This window comes from Microtus ochrogaster, chromosome 10 (genome assembly GCF_000317375.1).
Source record: "Microtus ochrogaster isolate Prairie Vole_2 chromosome 10, MicOch1.0, whole genome shotgun sequence".
In the NCBI taxonomy this organism is placed as follows: Eukaryota; Metazoa; Chordata; class Mammalia; order Rodentia; family Cricetidae; genus Microtus; species Microtus ochrogaster.
In genome coordinates this window covers 80,711,110-80,727,605 of record NC_022016.1, presented here as the reverse complement: position 1 = coordinate 80,727,605, position 16,496 = coordinate 80,711,110, and the positions used below count along the sequence as shown (strand labels likewise).

The 16,496-nt window shown below is 56.6% G+C and overlaps 2 protein-coding genes across 3 annotated transcripts in view; one reads left to right on the top strand and one right to left on the bottom strand.

Annotated features, from left to right (window-relative positions):
• The window catches only part of Tnfrsf25 (TNF receptor superfamily member 25), a 3,676-nt gene extending 851 nt beyond the window's left edge, over positions 1–2,825 (top strand). The window contains exons 2-6 of the mRNA XM_026782181.1: positions 872–927; positions 1,163–1,261; positions 1,476–1,513; positions 1,943–2,126; positions 2,309–2,825. Coding sequence (XP_026637982.1) covers positions 872–927; positions 1,163–1,261; positions 1,476–1,513; positions 1,943–2,126; positions 2,309–2,607 — 676 coding nt within the window. The 3' untranslated portion in view covers positions 2,608–2,825. The remainder of the gene's footprint in view (positions 1–871; positions 928–1,162; positions 1,262–1,475; positions 1,514–1,942; positions 2,127–2,308) is intronic.
• A 292-nt stretch (positions 2,826–3,117) lies between these two features.
• Positions 3,118–16,496, bottom strand: part of Espn (espin) — a 32,821-nt gene continuing 19,442 nt past the window's right edge. Inside the window, exons 8-15 of one of the 2 annotated variants that reach the window (XM_026782201.1) lie at positions 13,655–13,858; positions 13,366–13,564; positions 12,281–12,307; positions 11,089–11,234; positions 10,732–11,013; positions 6,107–6,186; positions 6,008–6,019; positions 3,118–4,042 (exon numbers count right to left, since the gene is read on the bottom strand). In XM_026782201.1, the coding sequence (XP_026638002.1) occupies positions 3,898–4,042; positions 6,008–6,019; positions 6,107–6,186; positions 10,732–11,013; positions 11,089–11,234; positions 12,281–12,307; positions 13,366–13,564; positions 13,655–13,858 (1,095 nt within the window). In that variant the 3' untranslated portion in view covers positions 3,118–3,897. Of the gene's footprint in view, positions 4,043–6,007; positions 6,020–6,106; positions 6,187–10,731; positions 11,235–11,456; positions 13,346–13,365; positions 13,565–13,654; positions 13,859–16,496 lie in introns of those variants that run through there. The other variant, XM_005353657.2, reaches the window with a different exon arrangement.

The window sequence follows — 16,496 nt, the reverse complement described above, 5'->3', positions numbered from 1 at the left end:
TTTCTTTATTTCTTTATTTTTGAGACAGGGTTTCTCTGTGTAGCCCTGGCTGTCCTGGAATTCACTTTGTAGACCAGGCTAGCCTTGAACTCACAGAGATCCACCTGCCTCTGCCTCCTGAGTGCTGGGTTTAAAGGTGTGCACCACCATCCCTCCAGCTCCCCTAAACCCTTTTCTTTCATCTCCCTCTTCTCCTGCCCTGAAACAAACCATCTCTAGGTCTGAAGGGCTCAATTAACATGCCAGTGACTGTACGTGCTGCCCCAAGTAGGAGGCTGGGAGCAGGGTGGGGACTTTGGGGACAGAGCTACTGGTTTAGAGATGGTTAAAGATGTAGGTGGGGGCAGCTTGGCTGGGCCATGGAAGTGACATTTCAGACAACAGGCTGGTAAAAGGTTGTGCAGATACATAATAGGGTATATTGTCACCTCTGTCACAGTGTCCCTTAGACCTGCCGCCCTCCTATTGGTTACAAGCTCCGCGGCTTGCAGCACCGAGGCTGGATTTGCTGCTTGAGATCTCAAGTTTTCCCTCTGAGCATGAGGGTGCTGTGCCGCCTTCCCAGAGCTGTAATAAGGGGAAGGCACCTTACTGGCTCAACCGTTTGCTTATCTGCTACCTACCTCACAGACACTAATTCTAGGTGTGAGGACCACTCAGGAACTTAGGATGCAAACCTCCCATTCTTGTGGATCTAGCTGGACGCTCAAGAGTGATGGTTGATATTAGTGATCCAAGTGACATTTCAGTGATGCTCAGGGAATGGACGACGGAATGAGGCTCACAGAATAGACGCCCCCACCTCCTAAAAGATGGGGAAGGTACCAGGCAGTCCTGGGTAGCCTTCAGTCCTGCCCCACTCCCTTTGCAGGGATTTTTGCAGAATCTGTCCCGATGCCTACACAACAGCCTGTGCCTGGAAGTGGAGTAGGTGGTAACTCTGGTGGGAAGGTTGAGGGGAGGGGCCAGTGTGGGGAGGGCGTGGCTGCAGGCTGGGGGGAGGGGCCAGTGTGGGGAGGAGGTGGCTGCAGGCTGGGGGGGGCAGTGTAGGGAGGGGTGGCTGCAGGCTGGGTTGGATGGGCCAGTGTGGGGAGGGCGTGGCTGCAGGCTGGGATGGAGGGGATGGCTGCTGGCTGGCACTCACCAGTTACTGTTTTCACAGTAGTTTGGGTCCAGGTGCTTCTAGGGACCTCATTCCTGCTTGGGGCCACCCTGATCTGTTCATATTGCCGACGCCAGCCTTGCAAGCCTGTGGTTCCTGGTAAGTCCATACATGTACTGCACACATGTGTTACCAGAGACATGGGGTAAAGTTAGGTAGGTACTCTAGAGCCCCTGGAACTCTGTGCAGAAGAGGGTATGAGGTGCAAAGGGACTCAAGATGCCTGGGCTGGCACCTAAGTCCAGGGGCCTTGGCTGCTGCTGACATGGCGTGTCTGTCTGTCTGTCTGTCTCTGTCTGTCTCTCTCTCTCAGTAGACACAACTGAGATGGAGACCCTGACCTCACCACAGGTAATTATCTCAGGTTTGGGAAGCTTCTGGAACTAGGAGAGTTACAGTCCTTAGTGCTCTGTATGGTTGCTAGCACAGATTAGACCTAACAGACCAGTGCTGTCATCTGTCAAAGAGCTGAGTTACCAGTGACAGGACCAGCTACAGCACCCTCTCTCAAGTCACTGCCCCCTCGAGTCAGACAAGGGCCCCAGGCCTAACATTGAGAGGATGAACAACTCCAAAGGATTTGCTGGGCCACAGGAGTGTGTGTGTGTGTGTGTGTGTGTGTGTGTGTGTGCGCGCGTGTGTGTGCGCGCACGCGTGCACCCAGAGCCTAGGGGAGGCATTTCTGCCTCCTGAGCCAGAGAATGGCCACCCCTGGGCAGAAACTAGCAAAGGGGCCTGTTTAGACACACATGACTGACTTGGTGCCTCTCCCCACTCCAGACTACCCATCCCTCAGCCTCAGACAGTGCCCACACCCTCCTGGCACCCCAAGGCAGTACTGGAAAGGTCTGCACCACTGTCCAGTTGGTAGGCAACAGCTGGACCCCTGGTTTATCCCAGACTCAGGAGATGGCCTGCAACCAGGTTCCACAGCCCTGGAATCAGTCGCCAAACAGATCTCTTGGTAAGTGATTGAAATGGCTAAGGAAGGCCTGACTCCCTCATCCCAAGTCCAAGGTGGACTTCCTGTCCTCACTGAGTAGTATCTGGCCTGCCCAAAGAAGTCCATTAAGCCTCCTCTTGGAAAGCTACTTCACTTCCCTGACCCCACCTCAGGCCTTCCTCTGGCACCTCCGCTCTCGCCAGCGCCCCCCGCAGGCTCGCCAGCTGCTATGCTCCAGCCTGGCCCGCAGCTCTATGATGTGATGGATGCTGTCCCAGCACGACGGTGGAAGGAGTTCGTGCGCACACTGGGGCTGCGGGAGGCAGAAATTGAGGCTGTGGAGGTGGAGATCTGCCGCTTCCGAGACCAACAGTATGAGATGCTCAAGCGCTGGCGCCAGCAGCAACCTGCAGGTCTGGGTGCCATCTATGCGGCCCTGGAGCGCATGGGGTTGGAAGGCTGTGCCGAGGACCTGCGCAGCCGTCTGCAGCAAGGCCCGTGATGTGAGACCCACCAGTCACGTTGTCATTCTAGTGACCCTCGCAGGAGCCTTAAGTATCGTTACTTATGCGTGTAGACATTTTATGTCATTTACTAACCCCCCTAATACGGTCCTGCGTAGCAGCACCGGCTGGCCTCGCCCCTGCTTACCTGCCCTATGGAGCTCCAGCTAAGGGAAGCGAAGCGACATGGAGAAATATCAAGAGGGGCCAAATGATCAGTTGCACAACTGTCTATCAACCTGAGTTTGGAGTTGGTATTAAATATCTTAAATAGTTTCTTGGTGTTTCAGTGGGGCTGGGGCTGTTGAGTGGCGCTCTAGTTCCCTTTGTTTCCCTGGGCGTTGAGTTGGCTAGGGGTCCTGACGCCTCGGGAACTGGGGAGCGCAATGGAAACCAGTGGTCTTCGTGGCTCCTATATCAACTCCTCCTGTATCCGCCACGACCCAGTGGCCCCAGGAGAAAGTCACTAAGCCGGCGAGTGAGAGTGAATGAGAGCCACAGTTGGCGGATAGAGGTTTAATGGGGGAAGGAAGCGGGTGGGGTATGGGGTCAGGAATAGTTGCGGCTCCAGGTGCAGGGTCCCTGACCCTCCACTTACACCACTGGGGCAGTGAAACGGTCAGGGGAGCGCGAAGGTCCTGGCTGGGGGCTGGGAGGGCTTGACTGGGGTAGGGGGTTAAGATGGGGCCCCTTGGGAGCGGTAGCTCCGCCCCGACAGGCAAGTTTCATCGGTTCTGGTAAACAAATGACTGAGAGGAAACCCTCACCGGGGATGAGAAATGCAGCCTGGCCTTGGCTAGCGCAGATCTGGGTCGTGGAGGGAGGAAAACCCCTTCCCCGAGCTCGGGGTCTGCCTCCACCCAGGATGGGCTGGCAGTGTGGGTTCCGGGATGTGGGGGAGGGGGCTGCAGCCGGTGTGCGCCCTGCAGGAAAAGTCACCACCCACGGGACTGGGGAGAGCTCAGCACAAGGTAGACGAACATGCAAATGTATGTAAGTGAGCATGCAAATAAGCAGCATCTTTTTTTCTTTCTTTCTTTTTTTCTTTTTGCGTCAACAGCTTGGGCACTTTTTCCAGGCGACAGCAGCAGTGCGCAAGCACTCCAGCAGCAGGGCTGGGCATGTGGGGCCAGGGAGGGGAAACAGGGAGGGTTCCGGCACCGAAGGGAAGGGCGGCAAGGCTCCCAGCCCTTTCGCACCAACCTGACAGGATGGGGCGGGGGTTGGGGGGGCCGCTCCCCATCTCTCAGAACTGGTGAGGCTACACGCAAGAGGACGAGAGACTCTTATTACTTAGGGATCTCCCCCTTCTTCAAGATGACCTGTCGCTGCCAGGGTGCGAGCTTGGCCTCGTCGTAGCCCAGTGTCCGCAGCTTCTCAGACTGTTCTTTCGCCCTCTGCATTTCCTCCTGCTTTTGTCGCTCCTCCTCTTTTCTGTTTATGGGCGGCAAAACTCAGTGATGCCTGGGGCCAGATACTGGGCCGGCCAGACACCAGGATGGGAGAGAGGGAGTAAATGAGGGCAGGGCCTTCTCCACTTACGACCCTGGGGTTTTTATGGGGTCATATTGGTCATGGAGAGATGGGCAGGTGGAGGCTAAGGTTGGGTTATTTTGTGGAGGAGTGTTACCGGGAGGGGGTGCTGGGTCACACAGGGCTCACACGGATGGCCCTGTGTGAGGATTGAATGTTTCAGAGTTCAGGGGATCAATTGACAAGAGGCCTGTCATTGGAGACAGGAGTTGAGTTGTTAGGGAACTGTCAATCTAAATTACCAGGGAATAGGGTTAAGATGCTGGGCATCTCATTACAGGGGAACAGGCCAGCCAGCTAGGGACAGGTTCTCAGAACACAGGACTACTGTATGGGGTATAGCTCCCCAGGTTAGACCTTGCCTAGAACACTCAGCTTTGAACCCTAACTCTAAAGAAGCAGAAGGATAGATTTGCTTTTTTGACAGGGTCACCGCTAATCCTATTTAGTTATGGAGCAATTGAAATATTCAAATTGGCCTACACATGGTATTTTCAAAACTAAGCTCTTTTTCAAAAACATCTTAAGAGTTGTATGTGTGATATATTTGGGGGGACCCCAAACTTGCTATGTTGACACAGTTACTCTGAACTTCTGATTCTCCTGCATGCTGGAATTACAGGCCTGTACTATCATTCCAGGATTGGTTTTGTGTGTGTGTGTGTGTGTGTGATTTTGTTTTCAATTTTATTTAATTGAGTATGAATGAGTATTTTGCCAGCATTTATGTCTGTGCACCACATGTGTGCCTGGTGCCCAAGGAGGCTAAAAGAGGCCATTGGATTCTCTGGAACTAGAATTACAGAGGGTTGTGAGCTGCCTTGTGGGTGCTGGGAGTTGAACCTGGGTCCTCTGAGAGAGCAGCAAGTGTTTTAACTACTGAGCCATCTCTCCAGTCCCAGGCTGCAGACTGAGCCCGGGTCTTCCTGTGCTCTGGTCAAGCACTCTGCCACCTGAGCCGTGAGCCTAGGACTCCTCCATCACCCTCACACAGGCTGCTAAAATAAGACTTCATACATTAAATTAAAGCATTCAGATTAAGTTTACCTATACCTTTAAAAAAAATTTTCTCAATGTGGCTACCACAAAATTTAAAATTACATTTGCTGTACACATTATACTTCTAGCTGGCAGTACCAGAATAGATTCCTGGGTACAGAAATTAAGTTGAGGGGTATGTGAATGATCAAGTTTATTGATCCTGGGGTTAAAATAACTGTCTTTGGGGCTGGAGAGATGGCTTATCAATTAAGATCATGGACTACTCTTGCAGAGGACCCAAATTGGATTCCCAGCACCCATACTAGGTGGCTCACAACCACTTGTAACTGGAACTCCAAGGGATCTGACACCTGGCCTCTACAGACACCTGCATTCGTGTGTGCCTACCCACACACAGACACACACACAGACACACACACACACATACACAATTAAAGCAGAAAAACCAGCACTGTAGGATAGAAAGCCCAGCTTCTGTTTGCCTCTCGTTTTGAGACAAGGTCACCTTGTAGGTCAATTTGGCCTTGAACTGGCTGTGAAGCCAAGGATAACCTTGAACTCCTGCCTATACCTACCAAGTGGGATTCTAGGTATATACTAACACACACAGTGCTAATACAGTTGGTGAAAAGCTAGGTTAGTGATAGGAGATGGGGAGGGGGGGTCGAGGTAATGTGATCTGAGCATGAGAGCTAGACTTTGAGGGACAGGTGCTAAATAATTAAGGGTCTTATGTCATTAGTGGGCGCAGAAAGGTTATGATACAAGGACTGAAGTAATGGGCTGGATGAAGGCGCATAAGGGACAAGCCTCAGTGAGTGGTTGTAGAAAGAAGTGACAGGTTTGGGCCAGGATCGAACTTACCGCTTCTGCTCCCTGGAATGAGAAAGAGACAGGATTAGATGGCATCCCAATCCTAGACGTGATCAAGACAGTGCCCAGCAGCCTCCTCCAGACACTCACCGCTCCTCTTCCAGCTTCTTCCGGAGGATGTCACGCCTCCAGGCAGGCAGGCTGGCCAGCCGGGCCTCCTCCTCTTCCTCCTAAAACACAACCACACAGCTTCAGGGACCAGCTTGACTTGAGATTTGCAGGCCAGGGGCATGCATTTCCAACCCAGGGGACATGGAGAATTCAGGGGCAGAAGAATATATATGCATTTATAAGAAAGACCTTTTTGGTGGCCTGCTATTGTACAATCAGATAATGGTGCTTGGTGGTAGCCTGCTCAAAAGGGGCCTTCTGCTCCCCAATGACCCAACCTGTTTCCTAAAAGTGGAGCTAGATATATTAGGGAAGGTAAAAGGGAAGAAGCAGAAAAGTAGCTGGGTCCTAATTTCCTAGTCTGTCTTTCCGGATTTCTAGGAAGACAGAGAACTGAAGCGCACACTGGGTCAGCTCAGGAAGACCTGGGTCTGCTCCGGATCCCTATGGAGGACCTTCTGGCCCATGCTTGCTCTTTTCTTAATGGGACAGAAATTATTCCACTATGTGGGGCTATAATGACATGGGGAGAGGGTCGCCGACACAGCCTATGACAGAGCGCTTTATTCCTTGATGTCACAGAATAGCAAGGGTCTGTACACATCACACACCACACAGAACACTGCACGGGTGGCCAAGGAGGTAGTAGCTGTGAACTCCGGTGAAAAACCAGAGACAAAACCACACTGCCCTCAGGGGACCCAGAGTTCCTTTACTTGTGCTTCCTGGCTTCATAGCAACGCCTGACTTGCCCTGTGACCCTGTGACTAACCCATCTCATAAATGCCTTCACTTCCTCCCTCTTAGGGATCTCAAAGGTCCTAAAGAAGTAGGCTTTTAAAAAACTGGTTGTTTTCTCTCTGGTTCTGGCCTCTAGATGCCAGACAGGCATCCAGGCACAAAACTAAGCTGTGCATTTGCTCTCAGATGTCAAAGAGTTCTGCCTCCTTCTCCTTCCAAAAGGAGAAGCTCCGGTCAATATAGCGGCAGATGTCCTCGTTGCTGAATTCGCCCATCTCAGACACCAGCTCCAGGGGTTCTTCAGTTGGGGGTTCCGAACTAGGTCGGTCTGAGGTTGGGGGAGGTGCAGCGGGAGGCGGCTGCGGTGCTGGGGCTGGGGCCTCTGGCTGCCCCTGTGGCAGGTCCTGTGTTTGAGCAGGAGTGGATTCTTCAGAAGGCTCCTCCTCTCTCTCCTCTCTCTTCTCCTTGTCTTCCTCCTTTCTCTTCTCTTCCTTCAGTTTTTTCTCCTCTCCCCCCTCCTCTTTTTCCTCCTCTCCCCCCTCCTCTTTTTCCTCCTCTCCCCTCTCCTCTTTTTCCTCCTCTCCCTGTTCCTCTTTTTCCTCCTCCTCTTCCTCTTGGTCTTGTTCCTTCTCTCCCCCTTCTCCCTTCTCCTCTTGAGCCTCTTCTGGAGCCGGCTCAGATTCAGGGCTGTCTCCGAAGAACTGGCGCCTGAGATCCTCAAAGCCATCGTCCCAGCCACGCTTTCCAGCCTCCACCTCCTCCAACACTGCTCGGTGGAACTGGCGGATAAGCTCCCACGGGTGGCTGCCCAGGCGGTCGAACATCTCATAGCACAATAGGTGGCGGAATTTCCGTTCCTCGCGGCTCAGGCCCATCTCCAGCAGCTGAAAGTAGCCTAACATGAAGAGATCTAGGGTGAGAGTGTCGTAGCTCCGCATAGCGCCGCCGTCGAGTGGTGGCAGGAAGTGCTCGGGCCAGTACACACCATGTGTCAGCTTCGAGCCGGGTACCTGGCGCGCTGGTACCTGCCTTAGCATGCTTCTCCAGTGGCCCAGCAGTTTGCCCACCACCTGTCGCTGCCTGAGCAGCCGCAGCAGACGCTCTTCAGGGTCACGGTCCAAGTCGTCACCAGCTGGTTGCTTCTGGGCAGTGTCGTCTGCCTCTGGGAGGGGACCGGCGCCAGAGGCCACTACCCGGGGCAGCAGTCTGCGCAGGCGCGCCTGAGCATGATGCCCAGGTCCTTGGAAGGTCCATTTGCGCCAGTGCTCCAGGAAGAGGTAGACGATGCGCTCTTTACGCATGTCGATGTAGTCCTGGACGCCAGGCAGCTCAGTGGAGAGTGGGGGCCTGCTAGCCAGCTGCTCGGGCTCCGGAAAAGCTTCCTCCCGGTGCCACGGCTCGGGTGGGTCCAGGGTGTCCAGGGTCTCCTCTGCAGCCCACAGGCCATTGGCGACGGCGGCTCGCGGCTCACTGGAACCGATCGCCACGTAGTCCTCCTCGAGGATGGGTTCCCGGTCCGGGGTGCTGGCGGGCTGAGGGAGCTTGCGGCGTAGGCTCGGGGTGGGCGCCGCGCCCTGAGTGCGCATTTCATACGCGGCGCGGAGGTGCTGTACCGAGACGCCACATTCGAGGATCTCCCGTGCCACGGCCTCCCGGCACCAGCTGAGTGAATGAGAGCGGCCCAAACAGAGAGGTCCAGGCCTCGAGGGTGCGTCTGGCAGCGGTGCCAGCGGTTGGCCAGTGTCTGCAGTCAGCAGTTCTGCCAGGTGTGCGGGCCGGCCGCCCAGCGCGGCCAGCAGCGTGGCCATACTCCTGAGCAGCGTGGAGATCTTGCTGCACCAGGCAGGCAGGTTGGGTGCGTGGCCATGCATGCGGCGTGGGTCTACGGTGAAGCGCGGTGCCGACAGAGCAGCAGAGATCGGTAGCAGCTGTTCCAACTCCAGCTCTAGCTGCTCTAGGCGCGCCTCAAGCTTGTTTGCCTTGTGAAGCACCTGCAGGTTCTCAATTTGCTGTTCGATGCGGAGGATGTCGGCCTCGGTCATGAGTTCGCCAAAGGGCCCTAGGATGGCGTTGTGCTCGCGGGAGTACCTCCAGCCTTCCGGGGGATAGCAGCAGGAGCTAGCAGCGGTCAGCTAAGGCGGGGAAGACAAGAGAGGGGAGGGGGCGCGTCTCCCTCTGGCCCAGCTCCCGCAGCAGAGCAGGCGACCTTTTGCAAGACCTGGGTGGTGTAATGGCTCCGCTGGGCTGCGTTTGCAGGGACCGGCCGCCTGGCTGGCGGGGAGATTGCATTGCAGTAAGGCTTCGGCTCCCAGCTCAGAGCACTGTTCGCTTTGGTTGCTGGTAGAAGGCATTGGCTGGGGCTGCGGTGCTGCCTGAGGCAGGAAAGGCGGACTGGCAAACTGGGTCTCCATGCCTGGCTTGGTCGCTCATTACACCACCCAAAGAACATGCGAAAGGCACTGAAGCCGAGCACAGCGGCCCTCCCCTGCCCGATCCATAGCTCTTTCCAAGCCAGATCCCAACGTTCCTCTCTTGTCACCAGATCACAGACCCTTCCTCAGGCTTCCTGTGGTCCAAGTCCATCCTTGTCCCAGCGGTCAAGTCAACGTTTCATATGCCCCTCCTACTCCACTCCATTCTTTCTCTCCATACTCCACTTTTCAAGACAGGGTCTCTCTGTAGCTTTGGAGCCTGTCCTGGAACTAGCTCTTGTAGACCAGGCTGGCCTCGAACTCACAGAGATCCGCCTGCCTCTGCCAAGTGCTTTAATCCCGAGTGCTGGGATTAAAGGTGTGTGCCACCACCGCCGGCTCCATATTCCATTCTTAAATTACAATCTCCTACCCCATAAAATGTGCGGGACCCAGCTCCACTTCTAGGGCCAGATCCATCTAGCTCTAGTACTGCCCACCTCCCAACACAAGTATGTTGAGTTGCCAGGCTTCCTAGGAAGAGGGAGTGGGGCTTCCTAGGAAGAGGGGGTGGGGCTAGTCTTTTCCAGGCTGTCAGCTGAAACTTTGTATCCTGACTCCCACCACTCACACCAAACGCAAATGCACGAGACACATCCTCTTCCAGACCTCCCACTCTGCTTGCTTTCCTCCGCATGGGACTCTTCCTAATCAACTCCTGTGTACCTCCGGCTCCCATCTCACATTGGGCTAATACACCACACCTCAGCCCACAGCTGGCCACCAGCTGGGTGGCACCTCAGTCTCCTGTGCCCCTGATCACTCAGTGTATTATAAAGCTTAGTTGTTTGTTACTCCAAACTGTCGTTCTCACATCATCATCTCTTAGGGACATTATCTGCTTGTTGACACACACACATAACTTCCACAGCCACCTTGATAGCAGGCTTTGGTATCTTCACTGTGAGCCTCAGAAGATACAATCGTGTGTGCAATACATAGGTGGCGCTCAGAGAACACTGGTTGGCTGAGTAAATGGTGACCGTCCGGCAACTAGTGATGACCAAATCATCTTACAGATAAGGGATTGACACTGAAGCAAGACTCAGCAGCAGCGGCTGGAGGGTGGCAGTGCCAGGACAGAGTTCAGGTCACACTCAGTGTGGTCCACCCAGGAGCTTGTTAGAAATGCAGAATCTCAACCCTTGTCCCCAAAGCAGAATAAGCTCTTTAATAAGGTCCCAAGTGACTTGAAGGCACATTAGAGTTTGGTAAACATTGACAGCTCCCTTCAAGGGACAGCTAGCCGTGGGGAGACAGAGACCTACTATGTATAGGATATCCTATATTCCTGCTTCTTTCCAAGGGCTTTGCTGGAGGCTGAAGGGTCAGAACAGGCTGTAGACTTAGTGCGGACCCCCGGGGCTTTCTAGGAAGCCATACCCCACCCACCTTCCTCCTCTGTTCCTCCTCCTCCTGCATCTTCTGCTGCAGCTTCCGGACCATCACCTGGCGCTTCCACTCAGGGATGGGCCGGCCCTGCTCATCCAGCGTAGGGATGAGGGCCTCCACATCCAGCTGTACTCCAGGTGCTGGTGTGGCAGGTGGTGCCGGCACTAGGCTGCCATTGAGCAACGGCTGAGGCCCAGAGGCCGGTGGGGTGGGGCTCCGGGCTCGAGATGGCGCAGGTGACACCGAAGGCTGTGGCGATGGTTGAGGTGACGGTGACTCAGGCTGCCGGGAGAAGCAGTAGGGCTGAGCACCCAGCAGGCACTGGGAGCCCGGGCGGGGCACCCGTTTAGTGCCTACCTGGGAGGCTGGTTGCCCACTGCCTGAGAACACAGTGGTCAGCCCCTTGCTCTGTGGCGTTGGCTTCAGGCTCTTGCCTGCTTTTATCTCAGCCAGCAGCTCTGAGTTATCACCCGTTGGAGACATCATGTTGAAAGATTTGGTACCTGCCCAAAGAGAAGAGGTGATTGGTTGGGGGTAGGTAGCATTCCCATTTCCATCCTGCCCCCACCTCACCCCAGACCCCCTTTCCAAGCCAGATGGATAGGGCCCACCTTTGGGCCCAGAGGCAGCTCTCCAGCTCCTGGGATACCTCAGACAGCTATCAGGACACCCAAAGGTGGGCTATCAGCTCCCAGTCCACGGTGACCCCACCAAGTCTTACTCACTGGGCACACGGCCCCCACCTGGAGGCCCCTGGGAATTCATGGTGGCTCCTGGGCCAGCCCTGGGGACTCGAGCGGATCTCTGCCCACCATCGACTGCCCAGCTCCAGTGCACTACCCTGCTAGCCACCCAACCTTTGTCCCAGGTTTCCTGGCTCAGCCCCCACTAGGGCGGAGTTTCCCTATGGCCCTCTCCCTTCATCAGCAAAGCCCAGTGACCCTTGGACTGAGCAGACTGGAGCCTCCGTGGCCATAAGACTCAGGACCCTGGAGTGCCACCCAGCTGGACCTTCCCTGGCCCCACACCCACAGACAGACAGCAGACACAATGACAGCAAGCGGAGCAGACATTTATGGCAAAGCACTGCATAACCCTGGGGGACCGTGGAAGGAGGAGCTTGCTGAGGACACGGGAGAGGGCATGCAGGAAGAAGGGCCAGGCCAAAGGCATGCAAATACCTGGACTGAGTTTGCATTTCCAGCAGGGCTGGCGGAGGTGAATGAGGACTTGGGGAGAGCTGTCTTTGGTGCCCCGGATGGGGCAGAACAAAGTGATACTAAAGGCCCTTGGATGCCGGGGCGGATAATCCGGAGCACATCCCAAGGAGAAGGAAGGCATGCCGCCGCCGGCTCATTTACTTAAGCAAAACTGCAAGCCAGGCACCGGATGCGGGGATGCCGTAGGTGTTCAGAGTAACAGGTCCTCTCACCTACTGGCCCTAGCAAGCCCTTTCTTCAGTCCCGGGCCCTTTCTGCCTTATTTCTGGGCAAGCCACCTCCCCCACCCCACGCCTTAGCCTAAGCCGTGAGCCCGCGCAGCTACTCACTCTTCCTGTGTCTCAGGACTCTCACTTCTAGGAACCGAGGGGAGAGAATTGACAGCGAAGTTAGAGGAAGGGGGGGCTGGGGTGAAACCGGGACAGCAAGAAGGCCAGGGAGGGCAGGAGGGGGAGAAGAGGGGAGGAGCTCTCCTGCCCTTGTGACCCTGGCTCAGGCCACTCGGGGGCCCCACAAGGGTGGGCCATTCAGTCCTCTAAGGGAGACCATCTTGGCATTGGGGCTGGCTGGGACAGCCAGAGACTAGCATTTCCCTTTTGTCCCCAGTACAGACTGCAGAGGAAAGAGAGTAGCTTGGAGAGCTGGGGGATGGACTGAGAGGCCCAGGTGTGCACACACTCTGTCGGGCTCCAGAGGAGCTGCTCTCCTAGTCCAGTCAGAGAAACGAAGCTTGGGCTGGAACCTCCGAGTACGGTTTCTGCGCCCAGCCCTGCCTCACTAGGATGAGAGAACCAGAACCTTCCAGAATCCCTGGCAGAAGGAATGGTCCCGCAGTCCTGGTCCCTAGCTGAACTTCTAAACAACAGCGTCCAGCCAGTGGTCGAGAGTAAGCCTAGCACGCTTGAGGGGGCCCTGAGGTGTCCTGCATGAACACCATCACCATGTACATACAAACCCCAAGGAAAGGGTTGTGATGGATTGCTGGGTCATTGTTTTTGTTCCCCTCGCCAGACACAGCTGATCAGTGAGTTCTGTCGTAGCTCAGAAAAACTCAAGGCTGTGCTTAGCTTGAGGGAACCAGAGTCAAAGGTTGGCGAGTGCGGGGACTGAAGATGTAGGTACAGGAAGAAAAGAGCTCAAGAACCACCAGCCACCAGAGCCCGGAGGCTCTCCCTAGCCAAAAAGGAGAAGGCCCAGAGAAGGCAGGGGCCTTGCCAAAAGCCACACTCAGCCCAGTCCTGCCGTGGGACCGAAGCAACTCAAAAGTTTTTTTCCTTTGTCCTCAAAGGGTAGGGTCTGGAAAGAAGAACCGGGAAGGAGGAAGGCAAGTCGCAGCTGGGGAGGGGGCGGTCTCTAGGTTTCCCTCCCCTTTACAGCTGGCGCCGCCCCCACCCCTCATCCCGCCCCTACTCACTGCCCGCAGACGACGAGGAACGACGCTGCCCGCAGCCTGCGACCGCGCCCTCGATGGGCAGAGGTGGGGCAGGTGGCGGCGAACTCAGGGCCTCGGGCAGTGGCGGTGGCGGTGGTGGCGGTGGTGGTGGCAGCTCCTTAGACGTCTTGGGGTCCGCTGAGCAGCCGTTGTGCACGTGGGTCCCGGGGAGCAGCGCCGCCTGCGGGGGTGCAGAGGGGCCAGAGAGTGAGGAGCGTGCAACAGGGTCCGGGCCCGGACGGCCCATGGATGCGGGATGGAGAGCACGCACCTCCTCACTGTGGGCCATGCCCGGGCGTGAGGCCAGCGGCTCCCCCGGGCAGCGGCCCAGCTGGCGGTAGTAGTCCCCCGTGCTGGGCTGTTTGCTGAACGAGCGCTGCTTGCGGCCGGAGTCCTGCCTGCGCAGTCCGATGTTGTGCCAGGGCAGCCCCGAGTCCTGCCTTCGCAAACCCGAGTGGCCGTCGCCCGAGCTCCGCTGCGGGAAGACAGTGGAGGAGGATGCACTTAGCCCGGATGCCCCTCGCACCTCCCTTCCCACCCTCTGCCTAGGGGGCTCGCGGCCAGCGGCCGTCGAGTGGCGCAGCTAGCCGCGTCCCTGCCCCTCCCCCGACCCCCAGTTCTCCGACCAGGATGGGGCAAGGGGGGTGGGGACCTTGGTAAAAGGGCGAAGGCTTGGTAAAAGGGAGGGGTCTGGGTTAGGGCCAAGGGCACAGGGGGCCCCACTAAGGCCAGAAGGGGCGGACCCAAGGGCGGGGAGGCCCAGCCTGGACGCCAGGGGGAGCCTGAGCTAGGACAGCTCCCATTTAGCCCGCCCCGAGGGCTCGGCTGCACCCTACTAGCTACTCCACGAACCGCACGTGAGAGCTCAAGGCTCCTTGAACCCTCTCCGGCGGGGGTCTCGGCCTGGAGGGGGCCCTGTCTAGAGCTGGTGCCCCGGAACGCTTCTCCTTACTCAGGGGGCCCACAGCCTAGGGCTGCTCCTACCTGCGACTGTTCCGGTGGCCCCCGCTGTGCACCTGGCGGCGGGGGCTGCACGGACCCGACACCTGCGTTACCTGATCCTTCCTCTCAGGTTACAGCCCGGCCGCACGCGCCCCGCCTATGAGCTCAGTCGGCCTGACATCACCCAGGGTCCGCCAATCCCAGGCTCAACCCCCCAGGCAGGCGGGGAAGTCACGGAGCCCCGCTGCTCCACACCGGCCCAGGGGCGGCTCCGCCCTCTGCACCTCTCCCCCGACTAGAGGTTCTGAGTACCCTACCTTCATCCTACCCGCCCTCAGTCATTTGCCAGGAACCGTAAGACGGGCTGACCTCGGGCAGCGAAACCGCTTTTTTTTTTTTTGCCCCCAACCCACACCCCAACCCAGGTCGCGCCCTGGACCTTCCCCTCCCGCATCTGGAACCCATCGCTATCCATGTAAACGACACCACACCCGCGCCCAGGCCTCAAGTTTCAAGGGTAGCCAGGTGGGCTCGGGTGACAAAGCCACTTCTCACTCGGTTGCTCCCCACTAAGGCCTGCACTGGGCGAGAGAGAAAAGGTGGCGTGGCCAAAGACCTAATGACCAGGTGGGGCCTGTCCTCTGACCCAGTCCCCAGTTTGTATGTCTCTGCAGTGGCCTCAGACCCTCCGCACCCCACTGACAAGGTCCACGTGACAGGAAACACAACACGCCAGATTTGCTTTCTGGGTCAGCCAGCCCCTTCGGCAGGCACCCACTACAGCCGCCGAGGCGCACACCCCTTAACTCAGTTTAGGCACCCGCGCCTGAGGGGACAAGGGACGCAACCGGCACACAAAGGGCCTTTGTGGAGGAGCTTATTAGCGCCTTCAGTTCAGCACGAACACACCGCAGAGGGGCTCGGGCATGGCATAATGCTGGCACTCAGGCCCAGGGGTGGGGAGGGGGCATGGTTTGGGGCAAGGTTCGTTTGTTGCGCCAGGCTGCGAAAGTGGGCTGGCCTCAACTCTCTCCAACCTCTGTCCAGCCTTCTTTCATCTCCAGATGATCAAAGAACCTTCTGGGAAGAGCTTGGTGCACAGGAAGGCAGGTAAAGACCTCGGTGCAGTCCCTGTAAAGGTTGTGTCCTTCCCACAGCCACCTCCGCCCCCATGGCCTTGTGACCTGGCTCACCTGTGCAAACTGATCACTCAGCTCCACCCTGGGGTGGCATGCCTTGGGCTGGGGAGAGAATTGCAAGGTCTGGGCTCTGGCAAGGCTTTGTGGGTTTGCCACCCTACACCTGGCCACCTGTGGTCTTAGATTGTCCCCTCACCTCTCCCCCTGGCCTGGCTTCGGGCCTCCCTGACATTCATCTGCCCCTTCTCTGCTCCCCAGCTTTAGCCGGAAGTCCAAATGCCTTGGATGTTCTAGCCCCTCACGGTAGCGCCCCTTCTGAAGGGTTCCCTCTCCTTCTCACACACATGCTCATCCTCCACCCACGCAGAGGTTAAGGAGTGGGAGGGGAGTTAGCATCAGCGGGAGCCTTTTTTAACCCTGATGGAAGAGGAGCTAGCTTCAGCCAGTAGGTAGCAGAACTTTCTAGTGTTTGCTCAACTTCCCCACCCACCTTCTGGCCCTCACCTTCAAGTTAAACTCCCAGACTAACCCACCTGGAAGACACCTCAAGTGTTCTTTTTTAATTTTTCATTTTTTTTTTAAATTTTTGTTCTTGTAGCCCTGTTCTGGCTCTCCTAAAATTCAGAGACCTGCCTGCCTCTACCTCCCCAATGCTGGCATTGAAGACGACGGCCACCACCACCTGGCTCAAGTGTCATTCTCTCTGTGAGCCCCACGCTACGGGTATCCATGTCATCTACATGCTTTCTCTGCTAACTCCGCGACAGCCCTGCCGCTCTGTGCAAGATGTGGCATAGCTCCTCACTACCCCGACTAGGCCTCAGTTCCCTCCGCCTCGCCCTCTCGAAAGGAATATGGCGACTTTGCTTTGTGGCCCCCACCCGTACACCATGTTCAGTTCTGCGCTCGCTAATTATCATTATTATTATTATTATTATTTGGGTTTTTCGAGACAGGGTTTCTCTGTGGTTTTGGAGCCTGTCCTGGAACTAGCTCTGTAGACCAGGCTGGTCTCGAACTCACAGAGATCCG